The sequence below is a fragment of the Stomoxys calcitrans genome, chromosome 3 (assembly GCF_963082655.1).
Source record: "Stomoxys calcitrans chromosome 3, idStoCalc2.1, whole genome shotgun sequence".
NCBI lineage: Eukaryota > Metazoa > Arthropoda > Insecta > Diptera > Muscidae > Stomoxys > Stomoxys calcitrans.
The window spans coordinates 2495103-2518359 of record NC_081554.1 but is presented as its reverse complement, the minus strand read 5'-3'; the positions used below and the strand labels follow the sequence as shown (position 1 = coordinate 2518359).

Sequence of the window (23257 nt, the reverse complement as noted above, 5' to 3'; positions counted from 1 at the left end):
GATTAAAGTTCATTCTATGTTTCATTAAAAATGCATTTACTTTCTTTTAAAAAATCCGCAATTACTTTTGGGCATCCCAATATGTTCGTTTTTCACCGTTGAAACCCATATTTTTCACGGTTCTTTTTGAACACCAAAGAGTGGTACTATATTCGCTTTTAGCGAAATTTTTTCATGTTTACTTTGTTTAGGTAATAGATTTCGAAGCAAAAAAACTTGCTCATTTCATTCAGTAGGACATTCCCTCATTACTTATGAACAAATTTTTATGATAGCATATATCATTGAGATTTTTGTAGTGTTTCAAAAAAGTAACCGCAAAAAACATGTGTTTTCACAGGGGATAAGCCAACATAGCCTTATGGATATAGTACCAGCGAATATAGTACCAGCCTTATGGCTATCTGTACTAAAGGGTGATTTTTTTGAGGTTAGGATTTTCATGCATTAGTATTTGACAGATCACGTGGGATTTCAGACATGGTGTCAAAGAGAAAGATGCTCAGTATGCTTTGACATTTCATCATGAATAGACTTACTAACGAGCAACGCTTGCAAATCATTGAATTTTATTACCAAAATCAGTGTTCGGTTCGAAATGTGTTCATTCACCGTAACGTTGCGTCCAACAGCATCTTTGAAAAAATACGGTCCAATGATTCCACCAGCGTACAAACCACACCAAACAGTGCATTTTTCGGGATGCATGGGCAGTTCTTGAACGGCTTCTGGTTGCTCTTCACTCCAAATGCGGCAATTTTGCTTATTTACGTAGCCATTCAACCAGATATGAGCCTCATCGCTGAACGGTGAATGAACACATTTCGAACCGAACACTGATTTTGGTAATAAAATTCAATGATTTGCAAGCGTTGCTCGTTAGTAAGTCTATTCATGATGAAATGTCAAAGCATACTGAGCATCTTTCTCTTTGACACCATGTCTGAAATCCCACGTGATCTGTCAAATACTAATGCATGAAAATCCTAACATCAAAAAAATCACCCTTTATATTCGCTTTTCGCGATATTTTTCGCCGATTATATTTTTTAGATAATAGATTTTAAAGCAAAAAAACTTGCTAATTTCGTTCAGAAGGACATTAAATCATTACTTATGGTAAAATGTACATAACAATTTTATTTTATTATTTTTATTTGTGCAGTGTTTCAAAAAAGTAATGGCGAAAAACATGGGTTTTCAACGGTGAAAAACGAACATACTACCAGGCATTATCCGCAATATGTACCTCTGGCGAAATTTTTGTTACCAAAAAAGACAAAACAGAATCAAGACGGATTTATAGATATGCTCTCACACGGCTATTAACAGCCGGCCAAGTTTAACGGAATAACGGATGTCAGATTTTTGTTTGCATTCTCTTTGTTGTCACCTTCTTTCCGGCATATTCTCTGATGATCGACGTTTTGCCAACATAAACAAAGAAATTTGTGTGTGTGTGTATACATGTGCGAACATGAGAAGAGAATAATGGAGAAAGAAGATAATAACAAAGAGAATGCAGAAAATAATCTGTCATCTTAATACCATCAAACCTGGCCGGCTGTTAACAGCAGTTCGCGTAAGACCACCTTTTTAAATCAACCTTGGATGGCAAGATGGCGGATTGCACCATATAATTTGTGCTTGTTGTAATTATTGTTGTTTAATTGTTTCGAGGTGAAACAATCACGACTGATATTGAAGCGCCATTCTGTGTTGCCATACGTGAAGAAGTGTTAACTTTTGAGCGTCGCTTTTGTGGAATTTGTTTGTAGGGTTGCATTTTTCAACGCAGCGCTCAAAAGTAGATCATAACGCGCCCATTCTGTTTTGGATTTAAGAATTGCATTGACATATCTTAAAGCTGCCATTAGATGATAAGACATGTCATATGAGCTGTCACTTTATGTATTCATAAGACTCGCTTATCAACGTCGAATACGAATAGAGCGCCCCCTAGTAGCCATGTATTCTCAAATATATTGTAGTTTTTTATAGACATGTATCTACATGTATGTTCGATGAAATAAAATCTCGATTTAATCGAAAGAGTTGCATACTTTTTCAAAAATCCATTTGCCATATTAAATTTTTCATGTGTTGATTGATATTTTAATCTGCTTTCGGAATAGTAGCCAAAATTTTTAATTGTTCCGCGAGCGGAATTTGACAGCAATTACATTTTTATGTTTCCATACCAAAACACGTGTTTGTTATCTGCACTTATTAATTTTTCTGTATAATATATTTTTTCACAAATAAATACAGAAAATCTAACTATTGAAACTAATAAAAGATGAAAAACAGCTGTTTAATTTAATTAAATAGCATATGAGACTGCAAATTACTCTCCTGCAAATTTTTGCTGGAAAAGCACGCGAACAGACCTATAGTTTCCGGTTTCTACTTTAGCCAGCTGTTTTTGTTTTTCATCACGACGAAAACTAGACACCAAGACACCACGGAAATTTAACAATTTATTATGTGATTAATATAATTAAATATTAAAATAATTATAATAGTTTTAATATCAATCATCTAAAAGAGGAGCATATGGAATTGGAATTGAAACAAAAAAGAAGCTAACAAGTGCTTTGTAAAAATTATTAAAAGTTTAAAAGCAAGTGTCCACAATCCATTGAAGTCATTCAATGTTCATACACAGTTATATTGAAATTCTCTCTTCTCTTGATTTTCTTCCCAATCGAATCTTTATACGTGGTGCTTCTATAAAGAGGCGATGGCACGCACATTGAACATCTGTAGATGCCATCGAAACCAAAATTATCACACGGCTAGTTCTGACTAACTTATAAAAAAGAATAAAATCGAACAAACATTGTGTGAAGATTTATTTATTGGCTGTTTACTCTGTAGCTCCAGACACGCTGGCAAACACATCTTTCAAGGCATTAAGACGAAATAGTTCTTCTTTCAGTTCAATATAGTCTAAGTATGACAAATTTCCATTTTGCAGTTGAAAGTTTTTAACGTGGAGCACTCTCATCAACTCCTTTTGCTTACGCACGAGTCCTTTATCGTCAACCTTTTTGAAGGCATCAGCTTCATTCTTAACTTTCTTCTTCTTCGATTTTTTGCTGGATGTCTATAATAAATATATAAACACAGACGCTTAACTTTAAAATTAAGGTTAAAAAATACCTCGGAATCCATAACTCGATATTTGTATTTGTTTAACTACCCGACCTAAATCAGGATCATAGTTTACGCTACTGGCAAATTTTTAAAAAGTAATTACCTACAGTTGCTATTTCACGATCAAACATGTCATATGTGTAGGTTGTTTAATTTACCAGTCTAGCGAATTCGATTTGGATAAATAATACGCTCTTTCAGTTAAACGCTTTGTATTTTGAACCATGTTTACACTTGGAGCAAATCTAGACTTGCGGCGAGATTTCGGAATTATCGTGTTTTTGAAGGTTTCCATACATTTTCAGTGTGAGCTAAACTACTTATTTGAGATTTGCATCAAATCGCTACCACTTTGACATTTTCATTTACGGCATTTGCCGATCAAGCTAGATTCGTAGGGGTAGAATTTTGTTGGGCCAAAGGCTCTATCACACTTCATGTTCGTGTCTTATGACATGCGACTTTTTATGTATCATTGGTATTTCATTACGTGTGTCAGAATTGGCAATTTACATACGATTTATAATTTTTGCTATCATACTAGTATGCTAAAAATGTGAGCAAGTTGAGAAAACAATTAAATTTGGGGTTGCTTTCATTCAACTTAATACAACAAAAACAGAAGATTATTTTTATTTATGTCAGAAGGAAGAGAGCACCGCTTTATGGCTGGTACTATGTTCGTTTTTCGCAACATTTTTTCGTGGTTACTTGTTTTAGATAATAGATTTTGAAGCATAAGAACTTGCTGATTTCATTCAGTAGGACATTCCCTCTTTACTTATCAAAAATTTTCTTAAAAGTATTATGTTTTCATTAAGATTATGTGTTTTCAACTGTGAAAGACGAATGTAGTACCAGCCTTTAAACGAAAAAATAAAAGTCTTATTTTGAAAAGAGATTTTCATGTATTATTTTGATTCGTATCACACTATGTGTGTAACTTTCACAATAGCGAAATTTGACATGTCATAAGACAAGAACATGTAGTGTGATGGCACCTTAATGACACTACCTCTTAATTGTACCATTGCCTGTTGACAAATAAAAGTCACTTGAATTGTATCTTTGGAGATTTTCTCAAATCAAGTGGATTAGGCTCTAGTTAAACCATGGTAGAATTAAGAATTATAAGTCCATCCTGTAGTGAAACGTAATTTTAGTGAACCCTGATGTCACCCTCTGAAGTGTGATCATAGATAAATTAAACAGAATCGCTAAATATTTCTTGTCTCTGTCGATATCATAGCCGTCTATGCGATTTGTTAACACAATTAGTCGAATAATCGTATATCGATTTTGGATCTCTTGAAAAAGATAGTAAAGGCGCTTAATTTTATTTTAAGAAAATAGAAAGGTAAAAAGAGAATTCACTATAGAATTCTCTATAAGAATTTACATCACTGTTTGTCTATCCATTCCACTTGAATTGTCCTACAATATTTCAATATGGATTGTAATGAAACAACTCGTATGTTAAATTCGGAGACCATAGAGCAACTACAAAAGTCCCGTGACGCGGAGCTTGTCAATGTACGGAAATTGAGACTTGTCCTTAAGGAACTGAAGCAGTTGAATTGTAATAAAATGTCAGTTTCTGATAAGGAGTCAATTGAAAAGTCCTTAAAAGTTCTTAAAATTGGAGATTATCTACATCTTAATGAGAAAAAGAACCAATGTCTTTTAGGTGAGTAATAATTAGTCGGTTTGAGTATCCCATTGATCATTTGACGCTTCCAGACCTTGGCGATACATGTAAAGTTAATCTCAATTACACGGAAAGGAAGTCTGTGAGGCAGCATTTGTCTGAAAGTCTACAAAAGTTGGAAATAATTCGTGAATTTGGGCAGAAGTTACAGAGTGAATTACCAGAATTATTTTCAGAAACCTATTATCTCCATGAGGAGATTTTGAATTTAGAAATGCAAAGAAGAGCCAACTTCGAACAGCTGATAGCGTTGCGCAATAAAAAATGTCATTTCTTAAATGTAGCCGCCGATTTAAAAATGGGTCCGTACTTGGCCTACGAGTTAGATGTTGCTTATGCCAAAGCTCGCCATAATCAGACAAAGGTTAATGTTCTACGCGGTTACTTTGTCAACGAATTATTAACACGAACTGAACATAGTCTAAAAGCTATTCAGGAGGTGGAATCATATATAAATGACGACCTTGAAAAAGAGTTAGATGCAAATAACTAGTGTCACATATATTAAATTCTAATAAAAAATTTCCAATAATATGATATGAAAAAATTTCGGAATGCAAGTTAAATACAAAATAGAAGTTTAGTATGGAAAACAATATAAATAAAAAATAAAATAATTTGATAATTTTAAAATATGTCTACCTTAGCAACGATATTTATTTATTTAAAATATTATATAAAATAATTTATGAAATATAGAAAAACAGTGCCGGGTATCTAAAACCCTATGCCATTAAAATATAGAACGTATTACACATTTATAGTAAAAGATTAATAGCTCGAATATGGATTGCAACCCAAATTGCAAAATTGGCAAATTTGTTATAGAAATGTCCATTTCTGCATTGAACTGCAATTTAATAGTTAAACGTTCAAAATACTGATACTGGTATCGAATGAAACTGACAACAATTTTCAACTTTATGCCATATTGTATTTCATGATTTTATCTTCTGGCAACGCAACTATAGTTCAGTGACATCCTAAATGATATGATTGAACTCTTACCTAAATATCATTGATGCTGTGGAACCTAAACCTTTAGGGAATTTTCATAGTAAATCTATACTGGCTTGAACTATTGACCTGAATGATCTAAATATCCTTGATGCTGCGGAAACTAACTCTGTAGGAAATGTCAATAGTAAATCTATACTAACATACTATTGACTTTGTTGCTGTTGTAGCAGTTTGTTGTATTCTATCTTTCGTCTGCTTGATTCTGTTGAGTATTCAGATCCAGGAACTCTACGACTAAGATGAGAGGTTCTGGGTCTGAGTCGATTGGGTTAAGGTGTTGTGTGTCGTGTGGCCCTTGGTCACAATCAGGACAGACATCCTGCACGTCGGCATCAATCCTTGCTCTGTAGGAGTTGAGGCGGCTGCATTTGCCGGATCGTAACTGAGCCAGAACTACAATGGATCATCTGCCGGTGGAGGTCAATTCGGAACAAATTGACGATGTCCTCAAAAAGTTTGGCATGGCCGACGGTGTCGAATGTCTTCGATAGGTCTAAGCCACGAGGACCCTCCTGGGCCTGGGCTCATTGAAGCCACGGCAAATATGTGCGGTGATGGCATACAAAGCAGTTGTTGTGCTATCCAGTCTTCGAAATCCATGCTGATTCCCGGCAAATGGAAATTCTCCAACGAAGCTCGGGAGGAGTAGTGCCTCAAACGTTTTGGCTACTGGTAAAAGAAGGGAGATCGATGTGTACGACTCCCCCTTACTCGGGTCCCTTCCAGGCTTCAGTAGCGGGATCACTCTGCTCATCTTCCAGAAATCGGGTAATGTAAGAGTGTTCAAAGCCAGATTGAGGACAGTTATAAGGTACTCAACTCCAGGTTGATCCAGATTCTTTGGCAGCAGTGTAAAGATTTATTCGGGACTGAACGCCTTGGATAACTTCACACACGGTAAATTGTGATGGCTGTCCACCAGCTCAGAGACCGCGGATACGACGAATGGCTCTCCTCCCAGCCCTGTCACCTCGGGATGCACAATAAATTGACGGTTGAACAACCTGGCGCATCTCTTGGGATCAGTCACAGTTACGTCACCGAAAGTGGCTGAGGTCCTATCATCCCGTATACCAGGGTTGAAGAATTATTTAACAGTAGACCACAGCTTGCCTAAACCGAGGGCTAAGTTACATATCGTCGAACTCGTGACCAGTCATTACGCCCGTTACGGACATAACGCCCAAAAACAGACCGCATCAGGGTAGGTCATAACGCCCAAGATTTTTTTGGTCATTATGACCGCCAGAACGCCCGTTGTGGCCTTTTTTGTTTTTATTTTTAAAATAAAACAACTTTCTAATGTTTTTATGAAAATTTGGCACTACCAAATTTGATATTATTTCATTATGAACAAATTCCCAAATATAGAAATGAAACAAATTTCAAAAATTTTGTGAGAATTATTTCATCCTTTTGGTGAGATATTTAATTTCGAGAGATAGGGCAATTATGTGCACGATTTTGTATATAAAGAATAAATTTATTATGAGTGCTATGTGGAAAAGAGCAAATTCTTGTGTATTTTAATGATTTAAGAGAATTCAACTCAAGTTAAATGAAACGAAAATGATGCATATAAAATTAATATATATATATATATATATATATATATATATATATATATATATATATATATATATATATATATATATATATATATATATATTGCAACTATTAAATTGGTCGATGCTAAAGAAGACATTATGCTATTAATATGCATATTTTGATCATTAATAAGATAAGCCCGGCACGGCAAAGCTGTGAGTACCACACAAGCTGAATCATTGAGGTCCGATCTTAGCTGCAAGCTACCGGGCGCCTCAACAGGTTACGAATAGTGGAATGCTCCATCCGGAGTAGCTGTTACTGGAGTCGCGGATAATCAACGGTATCGAGCGGAGAGTCGGGTGGCACTGGCTCTTGCACAAATACTGAGTGTCTACGATGCTCGATATGACAAGCGAGTTATTGGCGCCTTTAAATAACCAATGGCCACACTGTTTCCGCGGAGATAGGTCCTTTGGACCGGAACGAGCTTGCTCACCTACAAGAGCTTGACGAGGATCGCCACCTCCACATGCAAATGTGGTTACAATTACAACAACATTTATAAGATTAGAAAAGCGGGCAGTCATAATAGGTTAAAAAAAGTTAGTGATCTAGGCCGTTATTGTTTAATTGAAAAAGCTTAAATATTCAAACACATTTTATAGATAACATATTTTAAGATTCAATTAAAATAATTATTGAATCAAATAATTTTTTAACTGAAAATTTTAAAAAATTTTAATTACGATCGTAATTGAAAAGAATTTCAGTCTCAATTAACAAAAAGATTCAATAATTTTTTTAATTGAAAATGACGAAAATTTTAATAAAGATCGTATGAATGGTTCAATTAATTTTTCGATTGATTACATTTTTACTATCAATTCAATTTTTAATGGAAATTTTTTCTTGATATTTTTTCTGTGTATGTGTAGTCTTTTTCGAACTTTTTACTTAATTTAAAAACTAGCTGAATAAGGCATTAAAACCAGTTTAAACATATGTTTATTTGTTTAAAATATACATTTAGGGAAGAAAAAAACTTTTATAAAAAAGAAACCTTTGAATAGCTGCTAAATGAGCCGTGAAAAATTGCAGTGCCCAAATACCTGAGGTCGGTTGCGTTCAGCATTATCAACAAGAATTGTATACATCTGTCGTGTCTATTAAGTATAAACAAGAAGTTTAAAATTATTTATTAAATTTGTGCTACAATAAAGTTATATACTTGCATATGGTCAACTTATGTTGCTAATTAGCATTGTTTTATTGTTTTTTTCGAAAAGATTTATGAACCGACAAAATTATTTTCAACAAAACCATTGAGAAAACGAATAAAAAATAAAATAAATAACATTTTTTTACCTGTCAATAAAACAAAAATCTTAACAAGATTGTAGACAATCTGGTGACAAAGACACAAACATAACATCGACATGCCCAAACGTCCTACAGGGAAATGATAGACGAATCCTTGTTATACAGCTAATACCTTTACAGTTCAGTATATCCGATAGAGGCATGTCGATTCCAGACACGTTTCATTCAATCAATATGTGTCGTACCGAGTAGTATTCATTACGAAAACGAACGAAAGGAAGAGTATGTTTATAATATTGCCTCGCATTAAATATCGCCACGAAGTCGGACAAGCACCACCAATCTGCCCTAATCAGGCGAGGGTGATAATTGGGTCTGGTACACTATGAGTTATTGTCCTTCAAGAAACAGGGGGAGGCCCTTCAGTATTCCTGGTCTTTAATTTTCCGCAGAGCCCTATATTGACTGACAATCGCACCTGCTACACCAGGGTGTACGGAATGCTACATTAATCGTTTAAGTTAGCCACAGTTTTTTTATTAAAGATTAACGAAGTCTTATAAAAATTATCTTTAGAATAAAAAAATTTATGGGGAATTTTTGCAGAACTGTTCATACAACTAATAACAATTTAATTTATAATAATTTAGTAAGTTCACGAAAGACAGAGCGAAAAGATATTAAAAAATTTTTTTGCAGAAAAAGCTTCTCAATGAGTTTATTTGAACTTTACAAGTATATGCTGCTGGCATATTCGTTCGATGTGCATCAGTTCTAATAGCCCAGTACTATATACTCCAAGACGCGTCCCAATACGAAATCTTAATCTTTGGCCCAATATTTTGAAATTGTTATTATTATTATATCGTTATATAAGTTTCTCTTATGTTTGCAAGCATTGTATCTCATTCCCATGTACGTTTGATTGTTCATCTGTAGGTAAATAAATACTCAGCTGACTGTAACAGAAAGAGAAACGCAATATGTTGCTCTGTATGTGCCTGATTGCACCGTCGTAGAATAAGTATTTGTGAAATTATGTTCACAATGACGGCGGATGATATAAATCCAAGCAACAAAAGTGAATTAAATGGCTCACAGAGACCATCCGAGCATAAGTTTGCCAATGGGGATAACGAGAGTTCGGAGAAAAGGGATATCATTGTTCCAGACAGTGACACCGACACTGAAGACAATGTAAGTACTTCAACAACTACAACAACAAGTTCAGGGGTGAATAAGGCTCGCCGCAAAACAAAATCACCGAAGATAGTTAAGCCTTCCTTTAAATACGTGTAAGACAGCACTTTTTATACTTGAGAAATTATTTCAATATTTCAATTTTTCAAATCTAAGGTGTCATCTACGGGAAGATCATGGCCAGCCTTTGTTTGGTGTTCAATTCAATCACCATTTTAGTCAGCAAGCTATTTTTGCATCAGTGGGAAAAGACAGAATTTCCATTTATGAGTGCCACTCCGATGTCACAGACGATGGTGGGATAAAATTATTGCAAAGCTATGCAGATCCAGATGTAAGAGTTTATATTTTATTGTTATTTTAATTACAAATATTTCACAAGACAATTACTTGCAATTTTATATTTTGTTATACCCCACACCATTACTGTGGTACAGGGTATTATAACTTAGTGAATTTGTTTGTAAAACCCAAAAGGAAGAGAGATAGACCCATTGATAAGTATACCGATTTAGCTATGTCCGCCTGTCTGTCTGTCTCTCCGTCCGTCTGTCCATGTTAATTTGTGTACAAACTACAGGTCGAAATTTCATCCGATTATCTTTAAATTTGGTATGGGCATGTTGTTCGGCCTAGAGACGAAGCCTATTGAAATTGTAAATAATCGGTTCAGATTTGGATATAGCTCCCATATATATGTTTGTCCGACTTGCAGAAATAATGCAATAAAATGGTCATGGAAATCGGTCCAGATTTAGATATAGCTCTCATATATATAAATCGCCCGATTTTCTCTCCTAAGCCACTGCAAGCGCATTTATTGACCAATCTTCCCATAATTTTGTAAAACCCATTCCCCAACGACTTCGACAATATCTATAAAGTTCGGTCGAGACCGGTTCAGATTTAGATATACCTCTCACATATATATATATATATACTCCGATTTTCTCTTCTAGAGTCACAACAAGCTCATTTATTGACCAATCAAGCCAAAATGTTGCGCAACGCTTTTCTTGACGTCTACTCCGATATCTGAGAAGTTTGTTCGAAATCGTTTCAGATTTAGAAATATTTCCCATATATATGTTCGTCCGATTTTGGGAAATATTACAATAAAGTGCTCATTTGTTAACCGTTTCTCTCGAAATTTGGAAGAAAGGATTTTTTTGACTCTCGACATTTATGGTAAATTTCATAGAAAGCGGCTTAGATTTAGATATGGATATGTTTAATAACCCATCTGAAAACATCCGCCGAGGTCCATCAAAATTGGTTTAAAATTGGATATAGCCCTCACATTCTACTTATAAGGTAGGTGTAGGGTACTATACAGTCGGCACCGCCCGACTTTTGCCCTTCTTTGCTGGTTTTACGTGACTTTGTACTATGCGAGCAGACTAGTATGGGATGAGCTAATAAGGGGTTATTTTTTAAAAAATTTAACTTTTTTATAACATTTAAGTTCTGTTGTCGTAACTACAGCATATTTACAGGTGTATCGATTCACATCAGGTTCCCATAGGCCTAGTCATATTGAATATTAAATGCATTCAGTAATTATTTACGGAGCATTTGACTTTCGGCAAATTTTCTGAACTTCCCTTGATAACCGCGAACACCACACAAATCGGATTCAAATTTCAACCTGTGCACATACATAGTTATCCTAGGCCGAGATGTAATTCTCCTTTTCCACGTATGTCTTCTACGATACAAGCTGTGATTCGGCTGTAGCAACTCATTTTTCAATCTTATGCCATAAATATAGTTGGAAAATATGGTAATCTGCTGAGAATGACGGATGCTGAAAAACCTTCCATTCGAGCTCATAGAAGACGGTTTTAAACTTACCTGTCGTTGCAGTTAAAATTGGCCTCTTCAGCTAAGCCTTTGTTGCTCAAGAACAGTGCATGGGCTAATTTTCTTTTTTACGTACAAAATAGTGTGCATTAGTGCGTGTTTACCCAGTGAACCAAACGTTAATTCGATCAAAATTATGGACGAAAGTCTGTAGTTACATCCGAAGTCTATTCAAATTTAACGAAAAATGTGTATATGGAATGGTTCACAAATTCATGTAGAATTTCAACCAAATTTTTTGACCCCATCATATTATAAGCACAAAAGAAAAAAAATTTTACGTGTCTTCCAGACATCGCTCTTAATTCGTTTCGAACTGTCCGCACAACAATCCCTAACGATCTAAAGATTCTTCAGAATCGCAATGTTTAGAATTCTTTCCGAAATGTCGAAAGACAAATTCTCTTTTTGGAACAAGGACAAACTTCTCATTTATCAATGAGTGCAGTCCGATTCAAGTTTAAGTTCAATGATAAGAAGCAGTCCGAACGGCGTGCCGCAGTGCGACACCTCTTTTGAGAGTAGTTTTAACATGGCATAGTTGTTGTTGTTGTAGCAGTGTGTTGTACACTGAGGAGGCAGCCCTTGCCGCTGAAGGAGTTCATCGGGTCAATCCGGTACGTACAACCGGCTGCCATGGGATTGTAGATGGTATAGTACCTCACAAATGTTGCCAGCATTAGGAGGGAAAAACCACCGAGGAAAATTTTTCTTAATGGTCTCTCGCCAGGATTAGAATCCTGGCGTTGTAGGCGAACATGCTAACCTCTGCGCTACGGTGGCCTCTAAGACAAAATCTTAGCCCCGGCACGGGATCTGTGTGGTGTACTTTGCTGTCACGAGAAGCTTAGCTGCGAGCTTCCGGGTGCGTCCACAGGTTGCGGATAATGGAGTGCTCCATACGGAGTAGCTGCAACGGCAGTCGCAGACAATCAACGGTATCGAGCGGAGAGTCTCAGTGAGAGGTCGGGTGGCACCGCCTCTTGCACAAATTCTGAGTGCGCCTTTAAATAACCAATGGCCACTCTTGCTCACTTACAGGAGCTTGACGAAGATCGCCACCTCCACATGAAAATGTGATTACAACAACAACAAATTCTCAGTGAAAAAAAATTGAGACAAGCAGAACACAAATCTTTCAGAATTCGATCCAAACTATTGGAATAAACTTCCCTCAGAAAGTCGAACTCGAAAACATTTTATCAGAAGAGTTCACAATTTGTTTAGAATTGTTGTCTAACGTCAGACATTTGGTTAGCTGGGTATTTGCCATCGCTGGTTTATAGCCTCGATTACTCGATGGAAATCAACTAAAACTCGATGGGAATTAACTACCTGTACTCATTTTCAAATAGCATATGGTATTTGTCCATCCAAGCAAATCGAGGCTAAACAAACATAACCAATTAAAAAAAACCAACAATTTATTTAAAAAGTTTCTATATAGAATAAAATTTCTTTTCTTTTCAGCCCGATGAGAATTTCTATACATGTGCATGGTCCTATGACCTTGAAACATCGGAACCTATTTTAGCGGCAGCTGGATATCGTGGTGTAATTCGCCTCTTTAACATCTCCACAAATACTAGTAACAAGCATTTCATTGGTCATGGTCATGCCATAAATGAATTGAAATTCCATCCTAAATTGCCACAAATTCTTTTGTCGGGAAGCAAAGATCATTCATTACGCTTGTGGAATATATGTTCCGAAGTTTGTGTAGCCATATTTGGTGGCGTAGAAGGACATCGCGATGAAGTCTTGTCATTAGATTTTGATTTGAAAGGGGATCGAATTATGTCCAGCGGTATGGACCATTCTCTTAAACTTTGGTGTTTGAATAAACCAGCTATACGAGAGGCTATCAACAACAGTTTCCAGTTCAATGTTGGCAAAAATGCATCGCCCTATCCTACGATTAAAGAGCATTTTCCAGACTTTTCTACTAGAGACATTCACCGCAATTATGTCGATTGTGTTGTGTGGTTTGGAGATTTCGTACTTTCGAAATCTTGTGAGAATTCCATAGTGTGCTGGAAGCCGGGTAAATTGGACCAATTGGAAATAAGACCCCATGAAACTTCAACGACAATAATTCATCACTTTGATTATAAAGAATGTGAAATTTGGTTCATTAGATTTGCGTTCAACATTTGGCACAAAATATTGGCTCTTGGAAATCAACAAGGAAAAACCTATGTATGGGAGTTGGATAGCTCTGATCCCAATATGACAAAGTGTAGTAAATTGGTTCACCCGAAGTGTACAACAGCCATTAGACAGACTACATTTTCTAAGGATGGTTCCATATTGATATGTGTATGCGATGATGGAACAATATGGCGTTGGGATAGAGGACAATGAAATTCACCGCATGGGGAAAATTCGTATATTTGAGACTTAGCATTGTAAGATATGCGAATAGACTATGCCATTCTACTTTAAATTATGAAGAAGAAATTTTGCCATAAAGAATAGAAACATTATTCTGCTCTGGTTATATTACACTTACTTCTTTTGGGTAGGTATTCAGTATTATTTTACTATGACTACTACAGAATTAACGCTAAGATTTTTTAAAAATAAAATTTACTAAGTATAATAAATAGTTGACTTTTCGCCTATTTGTATCTACATTTCTTCCTCAAATTTATTTTGTTCAATTCCAAAGAAGTTAGATTTGAAAAATTCGCAGATAATACTGTACATCGCTATGTGCAGGTTATTTCTATTTTTCTATTAGTAGAAAGCCGAAACGTACCAAGTCGTAAGAGTGCTTTTATCTTTCAAACAAATAGAGAAAATACGTCTATTTGTGGTTTGCAAGTTTAGCTTTGATTTCGTTAAGGCAATATTCGGCTTGTTGCACGGTTGCTTCATCGTTTTTGCTTTGCCCCATGCGCCATGCCTGTGTACAGAGGTTTTTTGCTTCATCTACAAGCCCTTGCTGCAGATATATTAGCCCCAAATTAGATTGCAATATGCCTTCCTGTTGAGAATCGTTGGTCTTTTTTACAATTTTCAATGCCTCTACTATATACATCACAGCCTCACTAAGTCTCTGCAATTTTTCGCATGCAACACTTAAGTTGTTAAGGATGGTTATACACTCCTCATTTTCCTGACCATGGGTTTTAACGAAGCACTCATAAGCCTCTTTGAGATACTTCCTAGCTTCCTCGTAGTTGGCCATTTTCATGTGCAGCTGGCCAAACCAGTAGTGGGCCAAACCCAATAGCTCTTGAACGTCTGTGTCATCAGGCGAATTTCTTAATATGTCTTCCAACTTTTGTATGGTCCAGGTAAATCCAAGCATGGATTTGTTAACTTCGCCCAAAAACTGAGCAATATTGGCTAACTTTAAACTTATGTGAAGTATCTTTGGATTGTCCTCCGCATAACCTTCTTGCATCAATCTTTTCATCACCTCCGTAAACAGTTTTTCAGCCTTTTTATATTGTTCTCGTTCTAAGGCCAAATTTGCCATCACATCGTAAACGTAGGTAATGCCTTCTCTACTCTGTAAATCTTGCGCCATCCGAAGAGCGAGATGCAACATTTGTTCAGCTTTGTCAAAATTCCCACGGTTTATGTTCAAAACCGAACGTTTAATGGTTGTTATGAGCTTGTCTTCAGGAGTGTCCTCATCTTTGGAACCAAACCCAAACAGACTAATTGAGAGAGGGACATATATCATTCCACCATTGCTAGACTTTAGTCGAGGACACCGGCATAGCCGTAGCTTATTGACATTTCTTCCTATGGAGTAGTGAACCGAGAAACTCCTCGCCCAAGAGGAGTAGCGCTGTAAAATCCATCTCATTTCGATAAGATTTCGTGTATTTATGTAATGTTGGTCGACTTTGTTTTTCTAATGATTTTCATTGTCTAGTCCGTTTGTACGTCACTATTTTCAAAATACAGCATGACTTCGTTGTTCCTATAGTCTGTTCACACTTGAAGACGGATCATTCAATTAGGGTAATAATCGACCAAAGCTCCAAGGTGGATTTAAAAAGGTTGTCTCACGCTATTGTTTAATTAAAGCTTAGTATTCTGTTCAGCTTTTCAGACGGAATGCTGTCAAACTCCAATTAAAAAAATAGGCTGAATAGTAGTACTCTGCTTAAGCAGAGTATTCATTTCAGTTTTGGTACAATAAGAAGGTAAAGTCACATGGCGAAACAATTGAAGGTGGTGTCATTCGTACAACAACCACAAATCATATGGTACAATCCGCCATCTTGCCATTAAACTGATCGAATTTTGGCCAACACAAACAAAGAAATTTGTGTGCGTGTATGTAAACGTGTTCGTACATGAGCAGAGAATATGCGAGAAAGAAGATAACAACAAAGAGAATGCAAACAAAAATCTTTCATCTTAATGCCGTCAAACCTGGCCACCTGTTAACGGCCGTTCGCGTGAGACCACCTTTTTAAACCCACCTTGTTGTAAAAAAAAGTTTATTTTTAAACCCACTTTGACATTTCAATTTACGGCATTTGCCGCTCAAGGTAGTTTGGTTGGGGATAGATTTTTGTTGTTGTGCTAATCATGCTACCTTTTAGTTGTGCTATGTGTGCATGTTAAAATAATTAAAAAAGGTTGGTTTGTATTGTGTGTCGAATGGTACCAAATTGTAGGGATAGTAAAAATAATACGTTAAGTGTGGTGAATAGTTTTTGAGTAGCCTACATTGTGGGCAGATGTCACTAAATTTCATCGACTTATCTGGTATAAAATAAGCAAAGTTATTGTTTATTATCATTGGCAACGTGATTTTAAAAGTTTGTTATTTAACAATAATGTTAGATATATTAATTTTCAGGCAGTTGCCCAACAACAAAATATTGAGTGCACTATCTGTCAAAATCAGTGATTAGTACAACTCTGATTTTGTGTATGTTACTACTTCGCACCAATTTTCGTTGTGTGTTGTTCTTAACTTTAATACACACACAACCGAAACTCGTTGACAGATAGTGCACTTCGCGAGAAAAAATTGTACTCAGCTGTTTACGGTGCACTACCTGTAACTATGTCATGCTAGATACCGAGCCAAGGCGTAATAAATAAGGTGGCCGCATCGGCACTGCTGATGGAACTTGATATGTCAATTCATTTTTGAATTCGCTTTATAAAAATATAAATTTCAAAATAAATATTTTTTAAATTGATTTCTGTGTTTCCTGCTGTTATGGTTCTTAAACTTAGATTATATAATGGTACGCGTCTAACAACCTCAATCACTATCAGCTTCACTCATGGAACTAAGATTCACTGTGTCGCCCCCGGAAAAGATTCAATAAGCGCTGAAGAACACAGACAAAATTTACGGCAGTCAAAGCCAGACATTAGAATGAAGAAGATTAGGAGCCAAAATGCATCACAATAATGGGTTCCAGGCGGGCTGTAGAAGTACCCTCCAGTCTACCATTTCAAGCCCCTATTGTAGTGAAGAATTGCGAAAGGTCTAATTTAGACTGGTTTAGCCATAACCCTGCACCTACTCCCACAATTTCAGGTAGTGTCATATTAAGTACTCAATGTCGAGCGCAGCATGACGTCAAAGTCCTGAAATTGCAATTTCCTGTCAGGACCTCTTTCAGTATTGAGAACGGTAGCTCCATCCTAGGATAGGTCCCCCGAACACACCAAGTTACCTCATGTTGGTGAAAGCACCAACTTTATCTTTCCGTGATCAAGCCCATTGGCCAATCATGGCAGCATACCATGCACTCTGAACGGCCACACACAAAGGTGAAAACGTCATCCTCGTAGCCAACAAACGTTAACCCCGTTTTCAAATGACCTGCCAATCCCACAAATATCCAAGAGTTTAAAAAAGGGATATAAAAACCGTCCTTATGGTGATAGAGCTTTAGTCGCACAAAAATCGTATTTAAGTACTTTGCTTTTGGAACGCTAAATATCCTGCCCATCAACATCGTATGAACTCAATTCAGGAGGAAACCTCGTGTCAACCAAACTAAAGAGTCATGCTTTTGACACATGTGATGTGTGGTCACTGGTTATAATCGAGACACACGTGTATGAAGTCGGAATCAGTTCCAGCTCAATTGAAATTGAACCAGAACTACCCTGGTCTACAGTGGAAGGTTAAAGACATTCACTTGGTAGCGATTTTACTGCTACAATAACCTAGTGAAAACTATTTAAACCTGCCATTTTGGTGGAGCCGTTAGGGATTCAGAATTTTTTTTAATTTGTTTTACTAGCTTGACACTCCAAAATTAATAAACTTCTTTCTTCTTACTCTGATTGGTCAAAGCTATTTGCCGAAAACTTTAAATGTCACGCCGAAACGAATTTTCTTCGCTCTATTTACAAATTTTGACATATCAAATTCCCAAAAAGATGCTTTGTTGCAGCAACTCGCCGATGCGGTCACCTTATTAATACGCCTTGTACCGAGCATTGGCGACCAAAAAGTTGTACCGGGTATTCATAACGTACCAGCCAGTACCATACTATATTATTTTGTTAATGACAGTAGATCCTTTACTTATTCATTCATTTACTGTCTGTGAATAATACGTACTGCTAAAACGAAACTTAAACGCTTGTGCTGTTGTGCCGATATGTATGGCATATGGATTCCAGATAGATATAGATATTCGATATTCGCTTCACCTCTCTCATGCTAACGAGTGAGTGCACGACATTTTCCAAATTGTGCGGATTGACATTTCGGAATGATCGATGCATGGTTAAGTTAAGAAAGCTAGACACTTGCCCAACTACAAATATACAACTTTGTGTGTAGGATTCACTGAATAAGGTTAAACCTAGCAATAAACCGACGCAAAAGTTTTTTTTTTTACTTTTGGCAGAACTTGGCATTGAGTGTGTCAACATGTTCTCTTTCCACATTCATTCTTTGTTTACGTTTTCTCCTATTTAATAAATTTTTCAATCGGCAGATATGACAGCCTTTATGACGCTCATGGGGTCTATTCACTTTATGTTTTCGCAAGTGACCTAACCTTCCATTAGTGAATCCTGCCCTGTGGGGATGGTGGCGCAAATTCCTATTAGGCTGTCAAGGCGGATTTAAAAAGGCGTTCTCACGCGAACAGCTTTTAGCAGCCGGCTAGGTTTGACGGTATTGAGATGTAAAATATTTGTTTGCATTCTCTTTATTGTTATCTTCTTTATCTCATATTCTCTGGTCATGTACGCACACGTATACACACACGCACACAAAATTTTGTGTGTGTGTGTTGGCAAAACGTCGATCAGCTTGATGACATTAGCGGATTGCTCCATATGATTTATGGTTGTTTTAAAAATGAGACCACCTTTTATTGTTTCGCCATGCTATGCTGTCATATTTCTGCACACAGTCAATTGACATTCTAGTTTTAATTTGCATTATCATGTGCTGCAACCGCAGGATTAAAAGATTTATCATTATACACGTTTAAATTATAATAATAAAACGTTTTAGTGGGCTTTTGGTACCACTCTGAAATTGAAAAATTCCATCAGCTGGGCTAGAGACAGTACCTTGTACCTGGTTGAAATAAGAAGGTTGAGTCACTTGCCCATCAACAACGAAATCCACGATGCAACAATGTGGCGATGGCGTCGCAAATTCCATCTTGGCTGTCAAACTGGGCACTTTCAAATTGACATTCTAGCTTTTATTTGCACTATCATATGTAGTAGCCACAAGATCAAAAGAGTTATGATTAAAACTACTAACATGTGAGAAAAAAATAATATATTAAAAAAATCCAAAACAAGCATTTGACGTTCTAGGGGGATGCGGATACAACTCTGGAATTGGGCAATTCCTTCAGCTGGGCAAGTGACATGGCCTTTTCAAGTGAACTCTGTCCTTGTATAAATTTGGCTAGGATACAACTCTGGAGTTGGAAGGTTCCATCAGCTGGGTAAGTGACTTAACTTTATTTAATTGTACCATGGATCGGCGGTTGTCTCCCATGACATTCTTGTTGCTTTGCACAATTTTCGTTAGAGTGAGAAAGAATGAGAGAGTTATTCCTATTGTCCCTGTTGCTTACACATACCCTGCCTCACATACATACAGAGAATACGTATGTCCGTATGTCTGCTGCGGTTGTTATTCGGTCTATGAGTCTTGATTGTACGCCTGGAATATTTATTTTCTTGATCTCAGGACCCCAGATTTCCTCTAAAGTTTGCAAGAAGCTTGCTTCTCGGTGGTTTGTAATATAACCCGTGTGCCCGATGTAATATAGCCCGGGTAGAATGCCGTAATATAATCCTATAGTCCGTGTGTGTGCTTCGCGAGTGGTCTTTAAGTATTAAGTAAGTAAAATGATAAAATAATAAACGGAATCATCGCTTTTAACTTTCTTTCGATATCTAGACAAGTGAGTTATTTTTTTTTACACTGTTTTTCCAAGAACTTTGAATGAATGTAAGGTCAATCACAAAAGCTACTAATGTTGTTGTTGTAAGCGACGACAACTATGTACAAGAAAAAATAGGGATGGAAAAAAATAAGCGGAGGGACGACTGCATCGATTAGGCCACTGGTTTTTGTTTAATAATTAATATATAAATATCTACATATATAAAATGATTTTGGAAGTGTCGCTATGTCATACGTGAGCTGCAGTCAATCACCATTGATTTGGAAATTTAAGTAAGAGCAATATTCGGTTGTGTTATAGCGCTAATGGATGTGCTATTTTATTTTGGTCAGTTGTTGTTGTTGTAGCAGTTTGCTGTACACTGAGGCGGAAACCCTTGACGATAACGGACTCGGGTTAATCCGATACGTACAACCGGCTGCCATGGGATTGATTTTGGTCAATGTCACCGAACCTTTCCAGATGCTGACATTTTATTGTTCATTAAGGACATTTCATGGTTTCTGGCGGAATTTGTAAACCGCCACCGATTTTGTGACCAAAATTATATTTGTAATATCGGGTAGTTTGGAAATACTATAGTCTTTTGACACAGAATATAAATTTTCTGGTGTTCTCGACGGGATTTGACTTCAGGCATTCAGCGTCAAAGGCGGACGAGCTGAACAATGAGCGCGTGAGTGATTTTCCACTCCGCTCATCACGACTTTTTCATGTCGACTTACGTTCACGCACGCACACGAGATGAAAATTTTACTCACACACGACTCACGAGACAATCACCACTCACGAGACACGACTCACAAGTCACGACTGCCTGAGCCGCTATTTGATTAAACCACAATATTCCCTAGCACGGGATAGCCAGCTGTTATCACCACACAGACTGGAACTTTGCGGTCCCATCTGTATCGTGTCACGAGCTGCGATAGTGGAATGTTCCATACGGGTAGCTGTAACGGCAGCTGCAGACAAACAGCGGTACCGAGTGAAGAGTTTCAGTGAGAGGCCGGGCGTCACCGGCTATTTAATACTGAATGACTATAATGCTCGATATGACAAGACGAGTTATTGGAGCCATGGCCATTATGTTCTCGCGGCGTCCTATAAGCTGGAACGAGCTTGCTCACCTTTAGAAGCTTAACGAGGATCGATACATCCACATGCAATTGCGGTTACAAAAATAACTATACCTGGTACAACATACTGTTACAAAATCAATAACGACAAAATCAAATATGTCATAACGACCGTTGGCATGAACATCTCACAAAGCGAGATGTACGGTTCAATGGTAGGAGCTAGAAGGCATATTCCTTCTATTACTGTGGTATCAAAATGGACAAAAATAGAGACTGCCACTTTTACCAACCTAGCCTAACTTCTTCGAAAAATCATTTGAACTGAACAAATCGAGGTGCAAACGACGTTCCTGAGAGTTTTCGTTTACTGGCGTTAGTTGACAACTATACTACACACTAGAGAACTGCACAAGACTACACTTCCAAGCAATTAATCGTTAGGGAGCATTGCCGTGACCAAACTGTGCGTGTAAAGCAACACAAATTAATGTTGCGTTAAGTGTGATACAAACGAAGCGAGCCTAGTGTGTGTACTTTGTTATTGTTTTTGCTAACACACTGAACACTATTCTGCTGCTATCGTATACATCACACTTAATGACAACAAACAGTATTGTCAGATAAGGGGAAATTCCCCTAAAAAAGGGATTTTTTGAAGGCCACCGTTGGGGTTTTTGTTTTAAGGTTGTAATGTCTCCAGAGTAGTGAGACGTCTCCAGAGATATGAGACGTCTCCTGCACCAGTTTTGTATCAGATTAGTATTTTTCTCTTCACTTGAGTCCCATATATTAATTACCGGTCTATATGCCTACTTTGCTCTTGAGTACCTTTCTCTTCAGTTCTATATTGCCATGGTTGGTCAATATGACTGTTTAAGGTGGTTTTGGGATTGGCATGGCCCCAGTTTTTTGGACTCAACATTTTAAAGAACACATTCCGAATTCACTCCCTAATACCTTGCATTTGAGTCCTATATTGTCTCGATCGGCCCCCTTTTTTTTGGTGGTGCTTTATACAAAAGCACCAGTCTATACGAAAAAAATTAATTTACAACACCACAAATAAACATACGAAGATACAAACAAATATAAATTTAGCTAGATAAGAAGTGATTATTGTTCTGGATTTACTAAACCAGAACAATAATCACTTTGTGTCCTAAAGAATTTAAGTCTTCTTTTGAATTTAATCGCAATCATTTGTGCCTTAAAACGAGGTACCAGTAGTTTATGTAAAAATCGGATAAGAAATGAGCCTTGTGTGCACTCATGTAAATTGCAAATTGCAAATTTTGCCCATGAACATTCCACTAAGGAACAGGGGCAAATTTCTCACATATCAATGAGTGTAGTCCAATTTAAGTTTTATGCTCATTGATAAGGGACCTCCTTTTTAAAGCCGAGTCCGAACGGCGTGCCGCAGTGCGACACCTCTTTGGAGAGAAGTTTTATATGGCATAGTACCTCACAAATGTTGCCAGCATTAGGAGGGGAAAACCACCGCTGAAAATTTTTTCTGATGGTCTCGCCAGGATTCGAACCTAGGCGTTCAGCGTCGTAGGCAGACATACTAACCTCTGCGCTACTGTGGCCTCCCACCGCACTCATGTAGTGGCATATAATTTTGTATAAAACATTTATTAGATCAAGGACAATTGTATTTTCTGCGGCACACTGTTTGATTTCTCCGGCACACTATCCTTTTCTTAAATAATGACCACACTCTCACACACGTCTTACTTCTTTGCGCTCTCATCACACTCAATATTTATGAATGAAGTTTAAGAGACAATGCCAGCAACAAAATAAAAAAAGAGATTTTGCTGCACACTAGTGTCGTTTTGTGGAGGCCTCTACTACACACCATGAATACCGAAGGAAACACCGGAGATGGGAACATGACTTTAAGCAAAATTTTTGTTGCAATCACAAAGCTGTTATAGAATGGTGGGGTCAAATAACCT

At 37.0% G+C, this 23257-nt stretch overlaps 5 protein-coding genes across 8 annotated transcripts in view; 3 read left to right on the top strand and 2 right to left on the bottom strand.

Moving 5' to 3' along the window:
• Positions 1–2842: 2842 nt before the first annotated feature.
• On the bottom strand, positions 2843–3243 carry LOC131996406 (uncharacterized). Its single transcript, XM_059366079.1, has 2 exons — positions 3166–3243; positions 2843–3109 (listed from the first exon to the last, which is right to left on the bottom strand). The coding sequence occupies exons 1-2, from the start codon at positions 3175–3177 to the stop codon at positions 2870–2872; spliced, it is 252 nt and encodes an 83-aa protein (XP_059222062.1). The 5' UTR covers positions 3178–3243; the 3' UTR covers positions 2843–2869.
• Positions 3244–4245: 1002 nt separating this feature from the next.
• On the top strand, positions 4246–5513 carry LOC106081266 (augmin complex subunit dgt2). Its single transcript, XM_013243108.2, has 2 exons — positions 4246–4846; positions 4900–5513. Exons 1-2 carry the CDS (start codon positions 4609–4611, stop codon positions 5358–5360), a joined length of 699 nt encoding a protein of 232 aa, XP_013098562.2. The 5' UTR covers positions 4246–4608; the 3' UTR covers positions 5361–5513.
• Positions 5514–9709: 4196 nt separating this feature from the next.
• On the top strand, positions 9710–14307 carry LOC106081274 (polycomb protein esc). Of its 3 annotated transcripts, none has more exons than XM_013243132.2 (3): positions 9710–9955; positions 10115–10292; positions 13292–14307. In XM_013243132.2, the coding sequence occupies exons 1-3, from the start codon at positions 9849–9851 to the stop codon at positions 14183–14185; spliced, it is 1179 nt and encodes a 392-aa protein (XP_013098586.2). In that variant the 5' UTR covers positions 9710–9848; the 3' UTR covers positions 14186–14307. The 3 variants fall into 3 exon arrangements, with proteins under 3 accessions (XP_013098586.2, XP_013098585.2, XP_013098587.2); XM_013243131.2 differs by having other exon boundaries at positions 9710–10053; XM_013243133.2 differs by lacking the exon at positions 10115–10292.
• A 113-nt stretch (positions 14308–14420) lies between these two features.
• Positions 14421–15754, bottom strand: LOC106081275 (tetratricopeptide repeat protein 19 homolog, mitochondrial). Its single transcript, XM_013243134.2, has one exon. It carries the CDS (start codon positions 15642–15644, stop codon positions 14631–14633), a length of 1014 nt encoding a protein of 337 aa, XP_013098588.1. The 5' UTR covers positions 15645–15754; the 3' UTR covers positions 14421–14630.
• A 4134-nt stretch (positions 15755–19888) lies between these two features.
• LOC106081273 (protein mothers against dpp) overlaps positions 19889–23257 on the top strand; it is a 37319-nt gene continuing 33950 nt past the window's right edge. Inside the window, exon 1 of one of the 2 annotated variants that reach the window (XM_013243129.2) lies at positions 19889–20143. The gene's annotated coding sequence lies outside the window, so the exon portion shown is untranslated. Of the gene's footprint in view, positions 20209–23257 lie in introns of both variants that reach the window. The other variant, XM_013243130.2, reaches the window with a different exon arrangement.

Excerpts from the sequence above, each read along its gene's own strand:
- LOC106081275 (XM_013243134.2), bottom strand. The coding sequence starts at position 15,644 with ATGAGATGGATTTTACAGCGCTACTCCTCTTGGGCGAGGAGTTTCTCG.
- LOC106081274 (XM_013243131.2), top strand. The coding sequence starts at position 9,797 with ATGTTCACAATGACGGCGGATGATATAAATCCAAGCAACAAAAGTGAA. Across the intron at positions 10,054-10,114 it reads AAGCCTTCCTTTAAATACGT|GTGTCATCTACGGGAAGATC; the intron begins GTAAGACAGCAC and ends TTCAAATCTAAG. Across the intron at positions 10,293-13,291 it reads AAAGCTATGCAGATCCAGAT|CCCGATGAGAATTTCTATAC; the intron begins GTAAGAGTTTAT and ends TTTTCTTTTCAG.
- LOC106081266 (XM_013243108.2), top strand. The coding sequence starts at position 4,609 with ATGGATTGTAATGAAACAACTCGTATGTTAAATTCGGAGACCATAGAG. Across the intron at positions 4,847-4,899 it reads AAAGAACCAATGTCTTTTAG|ACCTTGGCGATACATGTAAA; the intron begins GTGAGTAATAAT and ends TGACGCTTCCAG.